The sequence below is a fragment of the Daldinia caldariorum genome (assembly GCF_022478825.1).
Source record: "Daldinia caldariorum strain CBS 122874 unplaced genomic scaffold F4812scaffold_5, whole genome shotgun sequence".
NCBI classification, from domain to species: domain Eukaryota; kingdom Fungi; phylum Ascomycota; class Sordariomycetes; order Xylariales; family Hypoxylaceae; genus Daldinia; species Daldinia caldariorum.
The window spans coordinates 635996-660563 of NW_025953041.1; the positions used below are offsets into that span (position 1 = coordinate 635996).

Consider the following 24568-nt stretch of genomic DNA (forward strand, 5'->3'; position numbering starts at 1 on the left):
CGAGGTTAGATATACAACTGGAATGTTACTTGCTCTGGGCCGAGCCTTTTGAGACAGTCATTCACCCGATACCGTAAAGGAAACCTTTTGAAGCTGGGTATATGTCAGCTTCAGCCGCGGGATGTAGAAAACCGCCACTTATAAAATAAGTAGGTATGTAGTCTATGTACAACTCTCCTCACATGCAACATACAGCAGTCAGTATATGTGTGGGATATGATCACATTATTTGCCTAATAATAACCATATCTTTTCATCACCTTCCACTATTGCAAATCAGATAAAAATAATTTTCTTAAATAATATGTTGGACCATGTTGAATAAACGGTGTCCCATCTTAACCCTAAGCACCTAAGATCCATCCCTATAGCACGCCATATCCCTGCGTTGCCCGATCCTTATCCAGTACGCCTTAAATTTTTGTAAGCATTAGACGCCGACCCTCCTGGATACCGTAAAGCTTTCATTAAATAAGCTTCGCCCACAAGCTCAGCTGATTTTTCGTCCCTTTGTAACCGGTTTAACTGTAGTGGTATATTTGAACGCCTTCCGTAAAACAGATCCGCTATGAAATCAATGGATGAATAGTGTTGATGTGAACAGGGGAAAACCACACGTCCTAGCAATGCGCCATAGCTTAGGCAGGAGTGCCGAACTCCTCAACTTCTGAAGGTTCACCTTCGAAGCTATATAATCGCACCTCTCCATCTTCACCTCCGCTGGCCATCCGGCTATCACTGAGCCCGACGCAGGTTACTGGCCCAGCATGGCCAGTAAATGTTCGTTCGCACTTGCCGGTTCGAGCGTCCCATACTTTGACTACAACGATAAAAAAAAAAGAGGTTAGTGGATGCTTCAAAAATCGTTTCAAATTCAGTTTCAAGCTCTTACCTGTTGCGTCGTTGGCACTAGTAACGTATCGCAAAGAGTCAGCCGCAAGTCCCCAGATACCTTCTACGTGCCCAAAGAAAGTCCGGGGACTTTTTCCTGTTGCCGTATCCCAAAGCCTCATAGTCGCGTCAAGAGAGCCCGTAAGCATATAGCGCGGAGGTAGTGGTCGATCAGGGTCGTTCTGGAAGATGGGACCATACATGGCCCGCTCCTCATCAACATCCTGGGTACTTGGAAACGGAGAGGACGAACCGCCCGGGGGAGTAGCACTGCGGTTGCTGGCTACAGAGGCAGCGTCGCCATCTCGGGTCGTCTCCTCTTCAAATTCGTAATCGTCTGGGAGCGGAAGAACTTGTTGTACCTGTCCGACATGACCCTCAAACGTCTTGATACAAACTTTGGAGTCAAGATCCCATAGCTTTACAGTGCAGTCGTCGGAGGCGGAGAGAAGGGTACGCGAAGCCACATCGATGCGAACATGGTTGACCCAATCGCAATGACCGCGTAGAACGTACGACTGTTGGGTTTTGAAGTTGAATATCTTGATGGACTGGTCCATCGACCCAGAAGCCAGAAGACCACCATCCATATGTACAGTTATGACACCACCTTGGTGGTTAAGGGTATTGATACAAGCGCCCGTTCGCCAATTCCATATCTTGACTGTGCCGTCCAAACTAGCCGAAACAAGCATCCTATCGTCGAACTGAAGGGCTCGGATTCCCATCGTGTGACCTTCGAGCGTCCGGATGACCTCGCCTTTTTCGATATCCCAGAGCTTGATTCTTGAATCGTATGAACCCGTAGCAAGCATGTTGTCGTCGAATTGTAAGGCCGTTATACCGTTCGTGTGTTGTCCGCCAAAGGTCTTAATAGTACACCTACCATACCGCCAGTTAGATCCAACGCGGTATCTCTCTCGGTACAAGTCCTTCCACGGCCTAAACTTCTGAGTGCCCGTTGATGCCTTATCTTGGTCGCCGACACCGTTGACACATTGTCGCTTCGAGGAGTCATTTTCATCATCTTCTAGGGAGGACGCAGAACGCTTGACGACAGTCGTGGCAGAAGAATCTTGCCCGTTCGTCAACAGCGCCCGTTGGTTGTTGAGGTTTGCTTGATGTTGGATTTTCCATTCCTTAAGCCGTTTCTTCTCTAACTTGGGAAGACCCCATTGACACTTCTCGCACTTGCGTCCGATATGTTGCTCACACATGCGATGCCACACAATATCGTCTCCGGACAGCTGGTTCCACCTTCTGCTAACCTGGGCGGCCTTGCAAAGAGAAGAGCAATCAAGGTAGCATAGGATTTTCAGGGATAGCTCAGTTGGTAAAGCAGAGAGAAAATCTATTTTCAGTTGTTCGTGAACCTCACGACACACAGTAGACAGTTGAGGGAAGCAGCACTGAGTAATGATGCCTTGCAACATAAGCTCACGGTGCTTTGCGGGTGCGGCAGAAAACAACGACCAAACATTTGTAATGGCCTGTCGATCGGCAGCAGGTAGTGTTTCGAGTTCCTATATAATAGTGTAAGTATCGGTGGAAAGTAACGATGATATATATATAGGTATATATATATATATATATAAGTAGGAGCAGGTAAGGATCATACACTTTGGATTAGACCCATCTTGGTCTCGTCAGCAGCCCTACGGCACTTAGAATCCGGCCGGTGTCGGTAACAGTATTTACTATTGGGGTCCTTTGTCTTGATGGCGGCCATGGAGGGAAGATCGGGCTTTCCTATAGGTGCGTACAATCCCGGGATATGTTCCCTTAAAAAGGGAGTAACAGACTGGCTCATAAGCTGTTGGGACATATTGGGCAGGCGAGAAGAGTCTTCTGCGTCCTCGGGTCTTCGTCTGTCGCAGTTATCCCTTGACGGTTTGGATTGTTCGGTCGATGCGGCGGATATTGACTGTCTTTGGGAACGAGGTCGGTTGGTGGTGGTGGATATATTGTTCAGATCTGTCAGTGGGATGTCGTCTGGGAGGAAAATGGGACCATCGTGTCTTGATGTCGGCTCGTGGCCGTTGGGCATCGGTATTGGTGGTAGGTTGTCCATGATGATAGATGATGAAAGTTGAGGGAAATTAGATTGGTGGCCGGGGGTAAGGACAAAGCCCTGGTAATATCTTATTCGAATTGCACCATCGGAGAATGTATGGTAAGGACTACGGTGAAACGCGGTGAGATGGCGTGCTTGGTCGATGATAAACCATACAAAATGGGATATAGGTCTGCGCTCGTTTCCTGTTCGTTATCCGCCCAGTCCGCCCGGTTGTCGTAGACCGACGGGATGTCGCAGATCAAATCCCAAGACTCAAATTTCCCCAGGATCCAATACAAGCAAGCAATGCCGGTTGATGGTTGATGGGTAGACGGCGTGGTACGATGCGATGCGATGCGATGTACTAACCCTCTACCCTGTTTAGTTTCCCTTTTCCTTTTCTTCCTTTCTTCTTTTTTTCCTTCTTTCCCTTCTAGTCTAAACCTAACGCAAGGTAAAAGTATCGATGGCCTCGGTGACCAAAACAAGCCGGCGACGTAAAAGAGTGACAAGGCAATTTGCACGTCAAGTAAAGCAAGATGGCGAAATCGGCCCCAAGGTGCATTGACTTGGTTCCCGTGATTCCTTTTGGCTTCCCTTGTTTCCAATGGTTTGGCTCTGGCTGGTCCTGGCTGGTCTAACTGGTTGGCTCTTCGAAGCGGTCAAAAAAAAAAAAAGTGGTGATTGTCCCCTAAGAGCCAGCCAGCCGCCAAAGCCAGTGCCAAAATATTAGGTCTTGCTTTGTTCACCTTTGCAGTGCTTTGGGGCCCGAATGGCGACATTTACTAGACCGATAACCTTCCGAAGTACCGGGCCCCACCACGGCTGTCGGGACTTTGATAACTGAGCAACTTACCTAAATAGGAATAGCATGGTGGGGTCTGGGGTAGGTGCTCCTTAAAATAGACCTTAGTCCGGTACCTGAAGCCCTTCAGATGCATTAGTAGGTACCAATGCACCTTACCAGCCTACGTAGGGCAGTCTACCTTATTTCTCGTTTCATCTTCTTTTTCAAGCACTTGTCCTGAATTGGATATATCGACCTCTTGCTGACTCAGGACGAGAATTGCATCTAGCCATGGCTTAATGAGGCTCTTGCGTCATGAAATTAGACGTCATAGGTACCTTGATGGCCGGAGCTCCAAAAAGGCCGAAAAGGTCATAAAAAATTTGATAACCATACCTTGTCCGACATACTTTCTTATCTACGGGACTCCGACAGCCGCCAGCCCCCTGTGGCTTGATTTCGCCATTTTCACGAGATCTTTCGTCGTTTGCGTAACAATACAATATATCACCAGCAGGATTCAGCCACTCCGCCACTGCCGTCCCGTAATATACATCGTAACATTCAATCTAGGTACAAGATTGGACATGTATCTAAGTCAGGTACCTAACTACATGGTATTGTCGACCTCGACCTCGACCTTGCCCCTGAGCACGCAATCAGTCTATAGCGTGCTATATTTCTTTTCTATATTCTCTTTCGTATTTATGTAATAATTAATTAAATGATACCATTCAGCTCTCTTAAGACCGTGGGGCCCTTTTCAATATTGCAAACCCCCTATTTCGATATCTGGAATCGTCGTAGCTCAATCACACAAAATCACAACTTATATTATAACAACATTCCGTTAATAATTGGTATACCCCTTAATAAGTGGAATATAAATACAGCAACACTGGCTACTTTCTTTCAGGTAGATATTTCAGTAAGTCACAGTATTATGCTAGTGTCAGGTATTTCTTGAATTGACTAGCCAATAAACCCGAACCCTCCTTGTCGTATGCTACGTTATGAACTACGTTTAATATACATTAAGTATATTTGACATGTACCTAATGAAAACTCTTTCGTGGAGGGTATAGTTGGTATAATAGGTGCTTTGATTCTATAACCACTATGCGATATATGAGGTCGACGGATGATGCCATTATTTAAAATAAGAGAAACTAGTCTTCACTAAGTTTCAAACTCAAGTCGAGACCGGGAATACATAATGGGTGTATGTTTCTGTCGGGGATATGTGGGGATATGGGGATAGACTGGGTAGAGCTGGGCTCTACCGTCCATATAAAGGGTAGCCAGCCCCCTCGCAAGAGGATAGAAGATCAGGCGTTACTAGATCACCGGTCATAGCCTGACATCGGGACATCATATAGTGCTTCGACTTAATATATTAGGGACCCTGTTTTCTGTAGGCGAATGGCAATACCAATGATACCTTGTTCTCTATCACCACCGTCGATTTACGCCGTCTCCGAATACAAAGATCCCTTTCGCTAAACCGGCAGACTCCTGACTCTTGGTATAAACATGCCTAGGATATGAGGTAGGTAGGCTGTTTCGTATCTGCAGAGAAAGTCCTGCAACGAATGGATCAAAAACAAGATGAACTATACCCCATATCCCTCCTCAACTACTTTTACTAAGCATGATCTAGAAAGACGTCATGAATTTCGAACTAGTCGATAGGCTTCGTAAAGGGGGATGACATATCTGGACTAACTGTTAACAAATGACGCGGTATCTGATATAAGTCTTTATCCTCAACTATAGTGTTATATTAACAGGCTTGCTACAAACGATCTTGTAGGTTATACCTATCTCAAAAAGATGTTCCGGGCCTACTTGAATGCAAACTTGAGGCATTATAAAGCCACCGATTTCTGCAATAAACCCTCTTCTTTTCAAGGTGAGAGTTGTTGGTTCTTGTGACAACTAGTCCCAATCTGTCAGAATAATCCCGTGATGGTTGTCATACACAGAGCGAATACTACAAACAGTAACAGTGCAGTAGAGTGATCTATTAGCGCTTGGCCTTCCAAGCATCTACGATGGCGCACAGCGCCCCTATATATACTGCTACTTCGCGAACGTGGCTGGCGCTATCCTTCAGAGCAACTAGAATTGCCTCTCGGAGATATTTTAGCCCCAGTCATGCACACACACCTGACACAATCATATACTGACTCTTATTATTCTGGCACTCTACTAGTAGGTCAGGCTTATTTATAAATATCCTAAAACTTGCGTTGGCTATGCACACTAGTAGGAATTGTCTATCTATTGCCAGACATCCCAGTCGAGATGTAGGAGGGACGGGTACCTGATTCCGTCTTTGGCAAGCCCCACGCAGCTTAATTCAACTAGATTACCAGGGTAATTCTTCAATACGCCGCAGTTGGCGAAGTCAACCTGCCATTCCTCTAGCATGGGTTCCTGTGGGGTCAGAAGTTTACCCATACGACGTTACGTTGGTGCACAACCTAATGTTAGATCTCAATTCCTACTTCTCATCAAACCGGAGAAAGATTTAGTTCTCTTCAACTTAACTTGAACATTTCTCCGATATGATTGTAATGATCGTCGATTCATATGCCCTTTTGTCATTCTTCAGCCCCTTTTCCTGACTCCAACATTTTCCAATTGACCCACTCTTCGTAACTAATAGGCTATCTTTCGTCTGCCGACTTGCCACCATCCTTTGAAACTGCATCAGCGCTATAATTCATGATTTAAATCGAAATTCGCACATGTTCTTGTTGGTTTGCATAGCTACGGGCATGGCTGCGTAAAAAGGTGAACAAATGTCAGTGTATCATATTTATGAATATATCTACTTGGAAAGCATTACCGAAGCTATTAGTTATTATCAATAAGGAACTTGAGAGGAGATAAACTTGGTGGCGCCACTAAGTTGTTAGTTGATCTTGCTTTGACTGGAGATATACGAAGGATCGCAGCAGCTTGGTCGATCGTATGTATCTACTTGGGCGACTGGGTCTAAATGGATCTTCTCTTGGAATGGACCGCTACGACAGCGATGCTGAGCTGATCCTGTTGGGGCGAACAGCCTTATTAAAACCGAGGCTGAATCTATCGCGCATTGAACCCCTGTCTACATTTATTAAATATAGCGGCAGCAAAGTCAATATTTATAATTATTTCCCTAATCCAACATAACAAATGAAAAAAATCAAGACTAGAAAGGAAATGATTTCCCCAGATTACGAAATTCCTTCTTACCTTGCTTCAAATGCCGAGCCAATGAGCCTTGGGTACCTTTTACCAAGCACTACCAAATTCATTCAAAGCTTTACACGAGTTTATCATATTTTCGAGGTCAACAGCACCGGTGCCGAGTCGGAACAAGCCACGTTGCGATGCGCCATGTTACATAGTGGTTCGTATCATTAATTGATACCCTTGAGGTCTTTTGTTATGCCAAGCTCCGCCCGAGCTTTAAGTTTCTATTCTCGCTCCAACATAAAAGATGGATGAAGATATTTGTACTGGAGAATCATTATGAAGTAGCCTAACAATGCCTATTCTGGAAAGCTTCACGTTCATCACCGCGGAGTTCTGATGTTGGGCTGAGATTTCATTAACATGGTACGAGGAAGAGCGTCACCGCCATGACATGGCCATGGTGATAGACCGAGATAACTTCAAGATCTATACAAGGGTACCTTTGGATATCGACTCTAAGGTTCTCTATATAAGAGAGCTACCGGCACCTCCTCTCAGGTTAATATAATTCCACACCACAGACGAGTTCACGATATCTTCCACAGTCCAGTCAATCATTCAACCACAGCAAATATCTATCAACCCTCAACTCGCCAGTATGCACGCCTCAGTTGTTGCGATTGTTTCCGCCCTTGCTGCCTCCGTCGTGGCTGTTCCCGACATTGCCGCCCGCGAGGTTTATGCTACCTGGCCTGCCGACAACTTCGAGATGAAGTGCTTCCACCCAGTAAGTAGCTCGAAAAGAACACTGCCCTATTAACGTCCACTGACTGATGATATAGGGCGGCTGCACTGCATCTTTCAACATCAACGCCCCTGCAGGATACTACGGAAATGCTCCGGCATTCAACGCCATTTGCAATCCTCTCTCTGCTGTACGTGCTTTTCATCGTTCTTTTCTTATAGTTAGCTGCGTCTTCGGAATTCTTCACCGGGAAGACTTGGCAACCTTCTAAAGTATTGTTTCTAACTTATCTACCTATGCTATAGGAGCAGGATGGCACTCCCAACTGCAAGGCCGTGACCGATCTGGCTGCCGGCTCATATGTGGAGTCGCTGTGGGAAGAGGCCTCTACGCCTGACGGTGTTAAGCTCACTGTATTCCACGTATGGAACGAGGGCGAGACTCGATACAACGCCTCCGGCTCCGTTGAGTTCCCGTCTAGCTCTACCTCATTTGAGGTGCCTGTGACTTCGATCACCGCCGTCTTGTAAGATGGGTTCGTGTTGGAATGTGAAACGAGATAGGATCGCTTAGTAGCTTGGAGCTGCTCCTCTTATAGAGCATCACTAGGATAACCTTTGGTTCGGAACTGCTGTCGAGGAAATCTAGCTCCTGATTCTTGTTGATTTCCATTATAGACTTGTTTGATAGACTTAATACACTACAGGTTACCATATAAAGCCGACCATGCTAGATTATTACAGAAACATAAAAGCCACTAGAATTAACTTTAATATGTTGTAAACATTAGAGGCGTTGGGCATTACGGGTTATTTTCGCTCTTTTGATATTTTACCTAAAGCCTTAACAATAAGTTAATACGTAAATTGTAAAATCCGTTGTATTTTGGTAGAGGGATTAGAATCATTTCATTCGAAGATATTTCCGTAACTCAAGAGGGTTAAATACTAAATTCTATTCGATGTAAATATTAACTTAGTGACTTCTTTCGAATCACTCCCCTAATTCGCTATAAAGAACTTACTAAGGAAAATATGGAAAATGTTGTTACTTTGTTACCCCTGAATGGGTTCAAAAAAGTAAAACCCCCCACGTGGTCATGTGCCCGATGTCGCAGTTTCGGGGATCAGCTGAATGTTTATCAATCAGATAAGATCTTCCTGCGCTGAACCACCCCTGTCGATTCAGTCTTACACCAAACAACTACCTAACCTACAGGTACCTAACATCCAGGGACCTAACATCGAGGAACGATGTCCGTCAACCAAGTTGATCAGGACTGGGTCCTCGATCTCTTCAGGGAAAGCTTGAGGACATCGAGTCTCCCTCTCGGTTTAGACGACAACGACTTCTCTGTGTCGTTTAACGATCCTCCCCCGGTGAGAGGTATCCCGAATGATCCCGAGAAGCTCCAGTATTTGCGAAACCTAATTGCCTACATCCTCGACGGTCGTGCTATTGTCTACACCTACAACATTGTTTTATTAGTAGTGCTTGTGGTATTTACTTTGCTTCACATAAATGAGAGGTTACGGGAGAAGTCTAGATGGAAAAGACTCGAGCAGGGCTTCACTACGGCTTCGGAACCACTTAGAAAGACGGCCGACGATTCCGAGCCTACAAACGAGGCAGAATCTTCCTCTAGTAGTACTTTGGAAGGCTCACAATCGTCTCACACCACACGTAAAGCTGTCGATGCTGATGTAGAGAGTCAACCTCTCCTTGGATCGAGACGGCGTCGTCCTACCTCAGCAAGAGCGGGGAATAATGTCGCTAAGCGCTTGCGATCCATGTTGATGTACCAACCTGGGCCCATCCCATTCATTAATCGGACTTTACCGTCGAACGGAACCTCTCTCTTCGTTTCGGCCTTTCTGGGTCTTAATATTTTCTATCAATTCTACCGCGTTCCCCTCGATCCAGATTATTTTTTTGCTTTCGCCGATCGAGCCGGTATAATATTTATCGTCAACTTGCCCCTTCTTTATCTCCTAGCCGCCAAAAACCAACCCCTTCGGCTTCTCACGGGACACTCGTATGAAGCCCTCAACATCTACCATCGCCGCGTTGGCGAGCTGATGTGCTTCGAAGCAGTAGTGCACTTTTTTGGAATGCTTCTTTGGCGGCTCATTCTCGAACCGCCTTGGTTGAGGAGTGGCAGTTTCTACGCTTTTATCACCCACCCATTATGTCTTTGGGGTATCGGAGCATGGGTATCATACGAGTTACTCTACTTTACCTCGCTCGGAAGTTTCCGTCAGAGGTGGTATGAGCTCTTCCTGGTTTCCCACGTATTCCTTCAAGTCGCCGCTCTCGCGTTTGTTTATATGCATTTCTCCACGAGCCGGCCGTACGTACTTGTATCACTGGCCATATTTCTCCTTGATAGGCTCGCCTGGCGCTTGTGGATGAAGTCTGCACATTTCACAGCAGACATAGCAATATTAGAGGACGACCAGACATTACTCCTCTCTATGGACTGGGACATACCTACATCTAAAGCTCGAGGATGTCTCAGTTCTTTGGGACAAAGCATCCGATACGGTTGGCGCCCAGCCGACCACGCGTTTATATCAGTCCCAGTACTTGGTCGTAGCCATTCTCTCCAAGCCCACCCATTCACAATCGCGTCCGCTGCACCTGTAATGGATGACACAGGTTCGCCAAGCCATGCTTGGTTAAACTTGTTGATTCGAGTACAGTCCGGTTTTACCTCTGACCTTCTAAGCCACGCGCGCCTAAACTCCAGGGTTGCTGTTCGCCTAGATGGGCCTTATGGATCCCAAGACCCCCTTAACATGCTAAGGTCGTGCGAGAATGCTGTCCTCATCGCTGGCGGATCCGGGATTGCAGTTGTCTTTCCTATGGCGTGGGACCTGGCTACTACCAAATGCGGGGGGAGGCAAGTACATTTGATATGGGTGATACACTCCCGAGCCCAACTGTCCTGGATACCAGAAGAGCGGATCACTGAGCTACAGAAGCTTGGAGTTCATGTAGCCATCCCGGAGCCGACAATCGAGGCTGGCAGGCCGGACATCCCCGCCTACATTACCGATCTGACCAGCTCTTCTGAGGGTAGGGTTGGGGTTGTAGTCTCTGGACCTGATGGTCTAAACAGGGCTGCAAGGAATGCATGCGCTGACGCCGTCAGATCAGGGGCTGATATCCAACTTCGGGTAGAGAAGTTCGGTTGGTAAGGAACGAGGTTAAGCATTTGATTTTTATCGGAAACTGATGGCTGGCGTTTTTTATGATTACATGTGAAATCAGTGGAATAACATAATACATCTGATAATGATTGATATTGCAGGTGGGTTTTGGATAGATTAAGATCTAGATCTAGATCTAGGTAGGCAGATGCGAGTGTGCGTGCATTACATCTTGAGATAGATCGCTCTTTTTAATTTCCCTAGGGACATTTTATATTTTCATGTCGAACGTGAATGGTTGCCACGAAGCATTTAGTTGGAGTGTTGATACTAGATCATAACTGAGGAATTCTGCAATCATCACCATGTCACTGCTTCACATTGTAACTCCATAGGGGAGTTCATGTCATTAGTTGAATTTTCATTCATATTCTAAATATTAAATAGTTTATTAATGCTCAAAGTTGCCCACGCTGAGGGCACCTGATGGCCGGCTAGGTGTCTCTTATGGTAGATTTACCCTATCTACACCATGAAATGATAGGATGACCACACGGCCCGGAGTATGCACGGGAGTTCTTCCGTAGCACCAAGGATCAACGAGTAATAGTCCTGATGTGTACCAAGGAAGGCACGCCGCGGTATGTCGATTGGGATATCTGCCACGGGCTTAATCGATCTCCTGTATCAGTGAAGCGCACAATACACTCTATCTTGTTTATACCCGGATTCCGGACTTTCTATAAGACGAACCAATTTGTGTAGGCCTTCAGGATGCCATGGATATATAAAAGCGATGATTTCGGAGAGTACCCAACTGCTGGCCATCATCGAAAGATCTCTCTTGTTTTTAAATTGCCTGGCTCTCTTGATTTGCTTTGAAGCCTCCTCAGCTGATCCTGCAAAACTCCGAAAGTTCATTTTTTGTTCGTTATACCTAGCCTCCCATCCCATCCCATCCCATCCCATCTAAACAAAAAACTTAGCCATGGGGAGAAGCTCCTCTCCGCAATCTCTGAAGATGAGATTTCCAAGATATATCGCGTTGTCGACGCCTGTTTTCCTCTACATCTTCGCAGTGGGCTGCTTGTGGGGGCATTTATACCGGAACGGCTACCTCGATGCCCTGCTCCGGCTCAAGAACGAAGGGCCACACCACCTCCCGGGCTCCGAGAATGCCATCCGCACTTTCTATACGGGCATCGGTCCGCTGGACAAGCTTGTGACGGTGGGGGTTGTTATATTTGCCAACGTCACCGACGGGAGCACCCCTGAGCTTTCTCTTTACATTTTCCAATTTTGTGGACAGTACCTTGCTATGCTTGTCATGATTAACATAGAGAGCTTAAGGGCTGGCAACGCAACTAATTTTTTCTCTTTGTAAGTCTTTCTCATGAATACCTTGGTAATCCAAAGCGTACTGACGTCTATGCGACAGATTCTCTTTATGGGGTTTCTTCATGCAAATAACAAGCTATGGTTGCACAATGCCCCTTTACGTGGCAGCCCATTTATTGAATTTGCCCACTGGCGATGTGGCAGGAGTAGGACTTTCCGAGGCAGTGCCAATATCGAAGCTATCGGAGCTAGCGGTGCTGCCGCAAGCATTCATCCTCGGCTATGTTATACCAGCAACACTCATGAGCGTCCCGATCTTTTCGAACGCGACGCATCAATGGTTCGTCGGTCTATGGCAAGGTTTCCATATATTCATCGTACTTTTCCAGAAACTGCTGGCGGCTTGGGTAGGCCAGAACAGACGACTTCTCGACGTTGACAAACGTCAGAAGTGCCCACCTGACATTCCCACCAAGTTCCAGGATTCTTCAGCTTGTAGGAATGAGAAAGATCTGCTTGAAAAAGCCTATCTCTTCGCGTTCTCATGGTGTCTTGTCTCCCATGTCGTCACATTCATGTTAATCGCAGCAGTTTGCATAGCCCCCTCTACATTCCCCCCTCATTTACGCGAAGCTTGGACAATATCCAAGGTCTTTTTACCTACCCCGTTCTGGTCGTCCGAGAAGATGGAGTCTATGGCAACTGCAATGCATAGCTTCTTCGCATACGACCAGTATGTCGGCTTGATAGCGTCTATCATATGGTCGTCTGCTCTATATGTGAAGTCGAGAGAACTACCTATGGGAGCGAGGGCGTGGGCTAAGCTAGGGTTCACAGTCTCGGCGCTAACCTTATGTTCGGGACATGCCGGCGCAGTCGTGTGGTTGATGTGGAAGAAAGATCAGCGATTACTATCGAGACGCGAGAAGGGCGTTTGAGATTGGATGATATTAGGTAACCATTGAATTGACTCTTGAGTTGACGCTTTACGTTATGCGCATGAAGAGATAAGGGATGGTGAGAACCCGAACAATTAAAAAAGCGAGCTCAACCTCTTTGTTATGTCCAATCTTCAACTTCATCTGACGCTAAAAATGAGCATACGTGGAAACAATGTACCAAACTAATTTGGAAGTTAAGAAATCGACCATAGGAGGAGCTGGGCGCAGCCTTTTCGCTCGCCAGGACTTTGCCCTGGGTGATCCTGGTGCTATTGCTCGAAATACCGCTTCTCGCCGAACTTGATATGGATCATATGGAGGATACTTGCGGTTGGTGTTTCCAACGTGGTGCTACCGAATGGGCTTATCGAGATCAAGAAGTGTGCTCGCTGCTATCGAGTAGGATATTGCTCGAAGAGTTGCCAGAGTAAGGCTTGGAAGCGAGAGCACAAATACGAATGCCCTGTCCTGGCTCCGAGCATTCGTCCAGACTGTATGTACCAACCATTTCTTGTATCTTTTCATTTTTTCCCTCCTTTTCCTAGGAAGCATATTAGTCCCGAAAGCTAGAGCCCTCATAATAGGATCGGTTTTTTGCTTTTTCCTTTTCATTATGTTGCAACTTTTTAGAGAGGTATGTACCAACCAAGAACAAGCACTAACTTTTGGTATCAAGTGCCTCTGAGCGTACGTGCCGTGATCAACCTGCTCAGTCGCCTGAAAGATAGTATAGACATAGAAAAAGAGCATATCATTGATATTCTGAAGGTCTGGCCGGCAGCTAGTGATGACAATCAATCATCTAGAAGATATTCGTCGGTTAACTAGATAAAGAAAAGTATGATGACTTCCATATGCTCGCCAACGCGGCTTGGACCTATGTAGGAAAACCTTCCTTCGACGTAGGCTCTCTGCTCGACTTTGGCGACTACGGTCGCGGGTTCGATCCTTTGATCTGCAGTGCGAACCATTCCTGCACCCTAACGTGGTACGCGTCGGTAACCAGCCGAGCACGCTGTTGCGTGCATCGAGACCGATTTAAGAAAGGTGAAGAGATACCTTTCATGTCATATACCGAAACGACAAATCCGTTTTGGCTACGACAAGAACATCTCGGAGAGTTATGTTTTCACTTGACATTGTTCCAAGCGTACGAACTGTCCGGTTTCTCCTGAAGACGCGTTCGCGGAACCACCACAAGTGCTGTCTGAGGAGTACTGCAACGTGGTAGATGAACTAGTAAAGCGCCATAGAGCCGAGCTGGCGAAGTTTTTAGTTCGGACTGTCGAGTCCAGAGCGCAACTCAGATTTGCTGCGATACAGGCATCTGTTTTTTTCTGTGTCTGAAAGTAGCTGCTCTAAGGAAGAGGACCTTAGAGAGGCTCTCCATATGTGTATCGATTCAGGAATGTGGACTTGGGCACGGTAGCCTGTGCCTGAGCTATGTCGTCGATTATTCGGTGTATACATGGAGTCTGGCGGTCTTTACAAGTCGCTCAAATTAGGGTTAAAACTCCTTGTCGAGGTAATGCCCACCTAAAATTTGTCTACAATCTTCTGTTCCGGAACGATTGATCCTCGCCGAGACGTTAGCAGTAATGGCTAATGTTAGGTACTCTCAGGCCCAATGCACCCACAGACAGGAAGTGAACTTGCTAAATATGGATTGGATCCAAAGGTCATTTTCTAGGGTTTAATGTTTGAATTACGTAGGTATATTCCCCAGATGTACCGCTAGGTTTCACCATTTGGCAGATTCGTAGAAAATTACTACGAGCAAGTCAAAGCTCGTGAGTCCATCAGCGAAGTCAAAGTTGAGAAGCAAGTAGTAACGGCCTGGCCGAAAGTACAGAAACTTTTGAAGGTATAGATATCTTGAAGCTATGTGATGAGAAAGAGGTCGTAGGTTGCACTGTGATGTAAGATCATTGATATCGTAGGTACCTACCTAGGCTCATATTAGCTGTATGATTTTGATTTAAGATCAAGTTTACCATGGTTAGATAGGTACGTAAGCTATATCTTCTGTTTTGAATTCGCGGAGAACTTGTAGAGGACTACTTTCACTGGTAAATTTCTGTAGGTTAGAAGGTACCTTTACGAGATTTGAAAATGGCGAAGATTGTAGCTTGCTTATGGTGGAAGGGTACCTCGAGAATATCTGAAGAGGATGCGCACGTTAGAACTCGAGACTGGAACAAAAGCTGCTTCCCAAAACATCATAATTCGGTGTACCCTAAAAACAAAATATACAAAAAAATGGCTCCACTAGATTCTGTGGAATAGTCGTAACCGTGTCGTCGGAATACGCACTGATCAATGTACACCGCTGCAGTCTCGGGTGGGCATCATGCAGCTCATGCCGATGCGGATGTCGATGTCAGTGTCTGGTATGTCGATCGTGATCAACAACTCTAAACTCTGGAGGCGACGAGACTCATGTAAATCCCCCACAGCAGTCCCACAAAATTGAGGAAGACGATCCGTCGTTCCACGGGCACGCAGCTGAAGCTGATGATAGAAGCGAAGGGCCAAATCTTATAGCCGGCAACAATGACAGGGATCGTCTCTGTCCTGATATTGTGCGCGATCTGTGCCATGGACTGGTTCTTAAAAATACCCATGAGTATGAAGAACGCGACCGTGTTGAAAATCGCGCCGAGGGTGATACAATCGATGAACCATTTGGCGAAAGTGTTTCGCAAGTTCAGCTTAGGTGCCTGCTCTTCTGGATTCCCTCGCGCTCGAACATCCTCTCCATCTACCCCTTGCTTTTCAACATCGCTAATTGATTTCTTTCGTTCGTATGCGGGAAAGCTACGCTCTAGCAGCTGCTGCCACATATAATTCGGAGGAGCACTGATAAAGGTGACGGCAACGAAGCGGAGGAAATTGGCGAAATCGAAAATAAAGGGGCGTCCGTCTCGGTATGCTTCAAGGAATTGGGCGAGAATGTTGGATGCGCTAGAGAGACCGGCCGCGGCCAGCGTGGCTTTAGTCATGGGAGAAGGCATCTTGATTTGTTTGTCTGTTATTTGGATTATTTTCAATCGGGACGAAGCGTATATGATGTAATGGAAGAGGAAGATGAAGAGGGAGATGAAGACGCAATGCGATAGGAAGATGTTGTAAACGAATGATGGTTTTGCATTGAAACACTGGATGAAATCGACATCCGGTTGAAATTCACGTAGATCTAAGGGGTTAGTTAGCGATTAGCAATCTAGAAACAGCGATGTATTGTGTGGATGCGATGTGGTAACGGGAATTTATGGATTTCTTATTAAAATTTGACGAGTTGGTAGAGATCGTCGTTCTCATATGTACGCATTAATTACATGCATCGGAGTCAAGTACCATTATGTTAATATGGATGAGCTCAGTGAAAATTGAGGGGTAAAAGTTTAAGTTTCATATTATAGCATTAGAGGCGGTATAGCAAGATGGACCAACATATAATTAAGAGGTAGGTAGTTTTAAGTTCTGTTCTATTGATCTTGATAATTGATAATTTGATTTGGACGAATATGGCATTGTTGAAGAAGCATAAAAGAACCCGGGCAAGCTTCATGTACGATGTACCTAAGTGGATCTTCGGATGACGCGACTGCAGGTGCTTGTCCAAGATTTAGCTCGTCCAGGGTTTGATCTTGACGCTAAATTAATATGTAATTACAGAGAATTTGATATTCTTATAAAGGATACGTACGTACGCAGTAAACCGTACCTCTCCCGCTCACTTCCCTGCTGCCTATGAGATCCGCAATCGAAACACACAAAATTCCCTATCGCCTATGAGTTGTATGAAGTTGAAACCAACGCCGCCTAAATATGCGACATTGGTGACACCCAACATATTGCTCATATGACAATATTTGAGACCTTTCTTGCCTAAATCTAGGCCCCCCCGCTACCATTTTATTCACCAACACCCTACTCAGCTGCTAAGACGAGGCGGTTCTGCCTTGTTACTAGTCCTCAGGTAGGCTGTGCCATCCATTACCGTGTCCCTCTTTTGGCTAAGAGAGCTACAGTAACCGAGTAAGAGGATCCGGTGGTGACTCAACTTGACCCAACCATTCTGGCATCTAACCAATCATCTTACACGCTTCAAATCCCGTGGGAACCGGGAGGTATGGCATCAAAAACGACATCGGTTTCGATGACTCCCTCATAATAGTACTGATTATTACCATGATTCATAGCTATATAAAAGTAGACTTTATAAATATATAACTAATAGGCACTATTCTCTGAATTTCTGTCTCTCTCCATATTCTAAAGTGGTGTTTTATCTTTACCGAAATACTCACCACCACGCTACCAGCGCCCTGCGCGTGGCATCCATTACATCCTTAACCCTCGTGACATTGCTTTTGCTTTTGCTTTACGTGTTCCTAAATTTCTGCAATACCTATTACAATAGCGAATAAAGATTACTATAAAAACCCTTATAAGCCGACCATCTTCATGGCTGCCCTCTCATCATCTCTCTTCCCTCCCGACCAACCTTTCCGGCGGCACGCGCCTCGTCCATGTCCCGAACCCATCAGATGGCGAAGTCGTCAAGAGCTACAGCAAAGCTATAAACGATCCTCGAGACACGACCAAGTCAGCCGGTCTATCAGGGTTCACAGATTCCACGGCAGCCGTGTCGTTCGGCAGCGAAGACCTCGCTCTTCGTATCTAGCATGGGGGTTCGATGACGAGGACAACCGCCGCTTGGCGGCCGATCCTAACGTCAAGCTGCCCTCCGACTTCAGCCGCTTCAAGCCCCGTCTCGAACGCCAGGAAGCTTTCCGAGAACCCAAGACGGCGCAAGGATTCTATTCCGACGTGGTGGAGGATGATTCCGACTTGTATAAACTGGGCCTTCTATACGACGACGAACACACGCGTGGTTCCTACTTCAGCTTGGACGCCATCGTGCACGATGAGCCCATCTATTCGGTCCGCCCGGCGAAGCGAGCACGGAAGCAGCGCCAGGAGAAGTCTCATTTCCCTCTGGATCTCTCGTACGCCTTGATAAATCGGGACGTAGATGTCGGGCCTTTCTTGGCTCCCGAGGTCCACGAAATTCCCGTTCCCGTCGAAGACATCTCCGCCCCTCAAGATAAGCCTAAGCACATCCCTGCTCCGGCGCAATCGTACATGGATGCAAAACTCCCGGTTATCCACGAGCTCCCGGAGAGCTCGTCGCCTTCATTTCGAACGGCGGCCCCGGAGGCCACCGATTTCCCCGATTTAATATCCGATTCCGAAGTAGACGCAGAAGATGAAGAATTGCATGGCGACTGGGCGTTATTAGACGATGCCGATATTCTAAGCAATGCGGATGCGGATGTCAGCGCGGAAGATATCGTAGACGCGACCTCCGTCGCCGGCGAAGTCTGGGTGGTGCTGGGGGACGGCTCGTAGCAGGTCCGCACATGAGATTCCCGAACGCCCCAGGATCTCGACCTCGGATCGCAGCGTCGCTGCGCGGATTGGCCTTCTATATACCCAGCACCAGCCCCCGGGCTCCGGCGTCATCGAAGGTGGAAAACAGTTGTGTGCTCGTGGTCGAAAAGACTTTGGCTACTCGAGCTCGCTGTTTGCGTTTAAGGTGCATCAAATACGTGTGTACACTCTTGTATCCCCGCAAGATGTCGTTGCATCAATATGGTTGTTCTTTTTCTACGTTGGGTTTTCTCTGGCATTGTTCGGCGCATTGGTAGTATTAGGTACTGATATCCCCTGGTCAAGGTTGGCGTTGAAGCTTTTGATATGGCTTTATGGGTTTCATATATTTAACTATATTCTATCATAGCCGTACTCTCTACGGTGCGTGCGTGTCAGTCTTCGAGCTAGCGCCGTTTACCGTAGCTTTATTAAAGCTTATTAGTCTCATAATCAGGGTTTCTCATGTATATGTGCTAAATTTGCTTATTGCTGCCGTGACAATACCTTCTGTTAGTAGTTGCCCAACGTAATTGTACCTAGGTCCAATGTCACATGTCACATAACATAATGTATAACTGTATAGGTACTATATATACTTCCACCATTAGTGGATCTTATACAGTAACCTTAACAACAACAACCATAATGATATTATGACATCTAATAGGACGAATTGTAGGAGCAACCGACTATTCGATTACCTTAGGTACTTATACATATGTGTTGGTTAGGTGTCATGGGAACTAACCGATGCATCCAGGCACTACAAGCCGGTTAAAAACGACGATGCGTTGAAGCGTTACCTCGAGCAGACCGAGCGCTGCTATAGCATTCTCGAAGGACAACTGTAGAAGACCGGCGGTGATAGCATCTGACATGGAGGAATCACGGCAGTAGACTTGCATTTCGAGCCGTGGGTGAGACAGCACTCGTATGCGCAGCGCAGATTAGCCTAGATCCATACCCGACGGTGAAGAAGTGGCTGGAGAAGATGGATAGCCTCAAAGAGATCCAGGAGGATGATAGGAAGGGAAGATCAAAGAGGCACCTAAACCATAAGTTAATACCGAAAACTGACCTTACATTGCCAACCTTCGCTACCTTCTATTATCCGTACAACCTTGTGAACCTAATAATCTTTAAAAGGGGATAAGCCCACGCCGAACGCCATCCAAGCACAAACCTGATCATCATATCCTCCCAAATTCAAATTCAAGCCGGATCATATACCCATCTGAACGCCTCCCATGCCCTAATCCACCTATTCTACGCCTAGATATTACAGGCCTCATTTCGGACCATACCTTTTCTCTGCAGCTTCCACCACGCTTCCCTCAAGGTCTGGTGAATTTCCAGCCTCATATTGCCTGGTGGATCTGCCATCACGGACGGGCATAATCTCCCATCTAACCAAGGCATCATCCATACCCGGCCAGAGGTCTGTAGGTAGATATTCCGCAACTTCATGTCGGAATAATTCACGCTCCTTGCGGTCGGTTTCATAAAGCTTATCGACACTTTCCTTCGCTTTCTTCCATATGCTTAGCACCTTCTCTTGCAACGCTCTGCGCCGTTCGACTTCGAGGATCAGCCCGTCATATGAGTTGGAATAGCTCTCGTAGAATATGCGCAACTCGTCCATCTCGTGTAATTTCTCCCGGATTGCTGACTGTTCTTCATCCCACCTATCGCGAAACTCCACCTCGGCCGAAATGTAGCTGGGGAGTCGTATTCCAATGTCTTCTAGCACTCTAAACGCGTCGATCGTTGAGCGATAGACTGTCTTAACTCGATTCCTCTGGCTGTCGATGGTCGCAAAATCGGCCTCCATAGACTGCAAACGTATATTGAGTTCTCGAACTACGTCGTCGACTTCCGACGCATCTTGCATGACAACTTCGAGCATCTGGGCACGTTCCTCGGGCGATATTGGATCATCCTCGGGCATATGTGACTCTTGCTCTGCAATCACACCGGATATCGATACGTTTACACCACTTTGGGAGTCTACCGTTTCGGCAGCTTTGATCCTTGCCAGGGCTGCTCCACCTTCCGTCGTCCTTACTGCAGTTACGCACAGGTCGAAATGTTTCGTCAGTGACGAAAGAAGCTCGGCCATAGCGTGTGAATTATCGATCATCGAGGAGAAAAGCCGAGGCAGCAACCGCTCGGAAGACGAAGCCGAAGGGGACGGAGGTAGAGCGCCCGAGAGGGTCTTACTAAGTAATCGCATGTCGGTATCGAAACGGAGCAGATCACCGTCAAACGACTTTTGGATAGTCTGTTGGAGGGTTAGGTTAGGTTAGTCCGGTATAGACTGGGAACTGAAGGGATAGTGTGGCACAAACCTGTAAGGACTGAATATTTTCCTTCAAAGCATCGTTTATCCCTTCGACCCGCGCCTCATCTATGAAATCGAGTAGATTCTTTTTACCCTCGCCAGCTGGTCTAAATGTACTATCTACGGTCCTGTCGCGCAGTAAATTTATAGTGTCTTCAAGTCGACCGTGGGCAGCATCCAAGGTTTTGATTATCTGCTTAAATTCGCGATTCCCGTTGTCGTATGTTCGATTCATGCTCCGTCGTAGATGCTGTAGTAGTCGGATCTGTTCATTTATACCCTGCCGAATGAATCCCGACTGCGCAGCTAGAACAACGGATTCTTCATGAGCTTCTTTCGCCAAGTGAACGAGTTCATTAGCGCGTAGCACAAGGGCCATGGAGTTGAGCGAGCGTTTGGCGTCGAGAAGATGCCGTACGAGGGTTTCAACGGATACCGAACCGATGGAACCGGGAACGCCATGTTGGGATGTAGGGCGAGAGATGGACGAGGATGAGTGTGGACTGGTGATAGATGCCATGTTGAATGATCTCAGAATCAGAATTGACCTAAGGGCTTTGGGTCCAAGATATCAAAGCAGCTACTACTTGGAAGCCAGGGGCTAAGCCAGCGTCTCTACATTCTTGGCTAACAAACGAGGCTGTGAACAAAATGGTACGTGATAAATGATGAGGGATAAGGAATAAAAAGTTGTAGAAGAGAGGTAACTTTTGAATAGGTACCTTACCTTAGGTAACCTCTGACAGATTGGATAAAACCGGGGAAGCTAAAGTTAAGCTCAGGGCGGTTCATAGCGTGCGATAGCGTGCGATAGCGATATGCGGACACCAGGTCTAAGGAGGTATGCAAAGCTACGGCGAACCGTAATGCTGGATCATAGCTGCATCTTAGGTGAGCAAATCACGGCTCAACGAGCTCTAAAGTGCCGATGTACTGTATCACCCCACATGGAACAAGTGGAACAGAACAGTGGAACAGTCAGTGGAGCGCTGTTACCAGCTCCAGAATACATCATACAGCTACTATGTACAGTGCATTAGCTACCAAGCCGAGCTATCGCTTGCCAAGCAGCTCCCAATGGTAAAGCGTTGATAAAAACCCCTAAATTCATAATAATAGTTTATCCATTTGTATTTCATGACAATTCCACGTTATTTCTTCACCCGAGATTGCCGTGCATTCTTGAGCACTTCTTCATGTTTTCTTTTTTTCTCTTTTCGAGGTAGATATCATGTCTTTCTGTATTAATATAACAGGTAATGTTATGTCCACAAACAAATGGATCAACTGTCTACGAAAGATATCAGACGGAAGCCTGTTCCGCCGGTAGCTTTACAACCATCGGTTCCTCACACAAGTGATATCCTTGACGATCTCCTTGATGACTACTATCTAGAACCAACTGGACAACCCGATCCTCATCACCAACACCCACTACCTACCATTCAAACTAAGGAATTAGAATTAGAAAACACTCCAGCTGTCCCTCCACCTCCACCATTTCCACCTCCTCCACCCCTTCCACCTCTTCCACCAAGACAATGGTCCATTCCTCTCGTTTCTAGTCCTTCGGAAATATCACTCAACTCTAACGTCTCTACGCCGGAAGCTACCAATTCCGCTCATTCAATATGGAAGGCGGCTGTAAATGAGACCATTTACTTCGCTGGTGGGCTTATATCACACCCTTTCGAGTCCACTAAACATTATAGCATTCTCCGCCATTCAGCCGGCGTGGTCTTTTACCGGGGGCCGTCTACGAGTATCGCTATTACTGTTTTTGCAGATCAGCCACTGCCAGCTGACCGTTCATTTTGGTTGCAGAGAAAGGGCTTCTCCGGAAATATGGGCATGGCCGCCAGTGCTCTATTACGCACTCAGGGAAACTGGATTGAAGTGACACCCTCGTTCGCAGCTCTTCCTTCTCAAATTCCTCAGTCGGATGAGCGAGCTTGGCAAAGGGATATCAAGAAGTTTCTTAAGAAAGCGGCATCCCACAAGCACTTATCTAAGCAGATAGTTCGCGAGACCTGCGTTATTCGGATTCCCGCCTCAGCCGAAGATGGGTACTTACGTATCGTCATGTGTACAGGCGAAGGGTCAAAGAAGACGCTTTGTCCCTCGCCTGTTTTCCGCGTAGCAAGTACGTCATCAGACGTGAGCGTGATGCGTGGTGCAAGCCTGACAACCATGCCTATCGAACTCGGGTTGAAAGTAGCATCCGTAATAGGCCAGAATGCTGTGGAAAGGTTCATCGGACCCGCCAGGGATCTCATAGAGGCCCAAATTGAGAAATACGGTCCGGGGGTTATAACACAAGAAGCTGCGCTTATGGCGTATGAAACCTTTAATGAAGAAGAAGAAGAAGAAGATACATTCAAGCCGTTGCAAACAGAAGGAGTACTAGAGGTGCCTCCTCAGATAGTTGGCCCTGATAGTGGGCCAGAGAAACCGTACCCAATTCGGTTTACTGGAAAGATAATCCAGGGAACTGGTAGAGGACGAGCTGAGACCGGAATACCGACAGCAAACCTGGCCGGCGTACCGGAAGACTTACTTCTACGCCTCAGTGGTGTTTATATCGGTTGGGCTGCTATTCGACCATTGAAATTGAGCGATGAGATATCGCAACCCTGGCACAAAGCCCTTATTACTGTTGGACCTTCGCCATATGCACCACCTAAGGTCGTATCTAAGAATGTGGTTAGAGTTTATATGATCAACGACTTTGGCGAAGCTAGATTTGTGGACGCCAACCTCAAGGTCGTGCTTATGGCATTTTTGAGACCCGTATCGACGCCTAATAGCACCCAGTTACCTGCAGAAAGTACTGCCACCATCGCACGGGATATCGATATTGCTGTTGCGAGTCTTAGTCGCGAGAACTGGCAGTGCGATACGACTCTCCGCAGGGTCAAGTCGGAGATGAGCATAGCAGAGAAGTGCGTTGATATGCAGTTGAAAGTGCAGAGGCGAGTCGATAGTGTTCCGCTGCACTTGGCCGGAGTACGCACCGCTAGCAGCGAGCTTAAAGATCAGGTCTATGGTAGGGGCGGCTTATACATACGACGATGACAGATTCTGGCTCGCCACATCGCAAACGTAGTGGGCGGCGAGATAGAGCTTATTATTTTTCAAACGACGTAGGATCTTTAATTTCTATTTTCGCTTCTTTTTTCCCATTCATGAAGTAGGGAATTTTCTATTTGGGGGCATTTCAGCGTGTCGGGGTCCTGCGCTGAAGACTAGGCACTTCAGAGAATTGGAATTCTGGAGGTTCATTGGAAAGCAAAAGAGGCGTTTGCTCTACTGAGCTTCAACTTTAATGGGCAACAGCGGTTTTCTTTCATTCGGTCGTTCAATCTCGGAAGCCAATCGACCTAGAGCATGGGGAGTTTCTCAAGCCCCGAATAATCGGGGTGAAATAATACCTATATAATCCGGACAATGGGTTCGGCATTCCATGTCTTACTTATCTCATGAAGATACTATTAGTAGTAATGCTAATATTTCAATGGATGTATTGTACGATGTCTCATTTAAATATCCGTTACAATAAACCCCCATTGGCAAATATGCCAAGATGTCTAAGACAGGTAGGTAACGTATGACACCGATTGAACGAATCAAACTAGTTGAAGGCTTCAGCCTCTTTCTGATTCAGGCGAGAAGATATCTGCAGCATA

General features: G+C 46.7%; 9 protein-coding genes across 9 annotated transcripts; 6 read left to right on the forward strand and 3 right to left on the reverse strand.

The window, feature by feature from the left end:
- Positions 1–40: 40 nt before the first annotated feature.
- F4812DRAFT_422574 (WD40 repeat-like protein) lies at positions 41–3687 on the reverse strand. Its single transcript, XM_047933665.1, has 3 exons — positions 2510–3687; positions 893–2414; positions 41–820 (listed from the first exon to the last, which is right to left on the reverse strand). Exons 1-3 carry the CDS (start codon positions 2960–2962, stop codon positions 639–641), a joined length of 2157 nt encoding a protein of 718 aa, XP_047791586.1. The 5' UTR covers positions 2963–3687; the 3' UTR covers positions 41–638.
- Positions 3684–4938, forward strand: F4812DRAFT_422576 (uncharacterized protein). The gene has a single exon (XM_047933666.1). The coding sequence runs from the start codon at positions 4034–4036 to the stop codon at positions 4445–4447; it is 414 nt and encodes a 137-aa protein (XP_047791587.1). The 5' UTR covers positions 3684–4033; the 3' UTR covers positions 4448–4938.
- Positions 4939–7581: 2643 nt separating this feature from the next.
- Positions 7582–8198, forward strand: F4812DRAFT_457811 (uncharacterized protein; the record flags this gene model as incomplete). The annotated part of the gene is made up of 3 exons (XM_047937245.1): positions 7582–7710; positions 7766–7858; positions 7974–8198. 3 exons carry the CDS (start codon positions 7582–7584, stop codon positions 8196–8198), a joined length of 447 nt encoding a protein of 148 aa, XP_047791588.1.
- Positions 8199–8864: 666 nt separating this feature from the next.
- F4812DRAFT_422580 (uncharacterized protein) lies at positions 8865–11290 on the forward strand. The gene has a single exon (XM_047933667.1). The coding sequence runs from the start codon at positions 8922–8924 to the stop codon at positions 10866–10868; it is 1947 nt and encodes a 648-aa protein (XP_047791589.1). The 5' UTR covers positions 8865–8921; the 3' UTR covers positions 10869–11290.
- Positions 11266–14890, forward strand: F4812DRAFT_470295 (uncharacterized protein). The gene is made up of 5 exons (XM_047938963.1): positions 11266–12200; positions 12259–13090; positions 13312–13498; positions 13776–13883; positions 13934–14890. Exons 1-5 carry the CDS (start codon positions 11809–11811, stop codon positions 14272–14274), a joined length of 1860 nt encoding a protein of 619 aa, XP_047791590.1. The 5' UTR covers positions 11266–11808; the 3' UTR covers positions 14275–14890.
- A 559-nt stretch (positions 14891–15449) lies between these two features.
- F4812DRAFT_324369 (uncharacterized protein) lies at positions 15450–16405 on the reverse strand. Its single transcript, XM_047931491.1, has one exon. The coding sequence runs from the start codon at positions 16111–16113 to the stop codon at positions 15514–15516; it is 600 nt and encodes a 199-aa protein (XP_047791591.1). The 5' UTR covers positions 16114–16405; the 3' UTR covers positions 15450–15513.
- A 921-nt stretch (positions 16406–17326) lies between these two features.
- F4812DRAFT_422588 (uncharacterized protein) lies at positions 17327–18991 on the forward strand. Its single transcript, XM_047933668.1, has one exon. It carries the CDS (start codon positions 17570–17572, stop codon positions 18515–18517), a length of 948 nt encoding a protein of 315 aa, XP_047791592.1. The 5' UTR covers positions 17327–17569; the 3' UTR covers positions 18518–18991.
- A 646-nt stretch (positions 18992–19637) lies between these two features.
- F4812DRAFT_324452 (autophagy-related protein 17) lies at positions 19638–21688 on the reverse strand. The gene is made up of 2 exons (XM_047931492.1): positions 20890–21688; positions 19638–20822 (listed from the first exon to the last, which is right to left on the reverse strand). The coding sequence occupies exons 1-2, from the start codon at positions 21400–21402 to the stop codon at positions 19830–19832; spliced, it is 1506 nt and encodes a 501-aa protein (XP_047791593.1). The 5' UTR covers positions 21403–21688; the 3' UTR covers positions 19638–19829.
- Positions 21689–22015: 327 nt separating this feature from the next.
- F4812DRAFT_422591 (uncharacterized protein) lies at positions 22016–24401 on the forward strand. Its single transcript, XM_047933669.1, has one exon. The coding sequence runs from the start codon at positions 22161–22163 to the stop codon at positions 23955–23957; it is 1797 nt and encodes a 598-aa protein (XP_047791594.1). The 5' UTR covers positions 22016–22160; the 3' UTR covers positions 23958–24401.
- Positions 24402–24568: the final 167 nt, after the last annotated feature.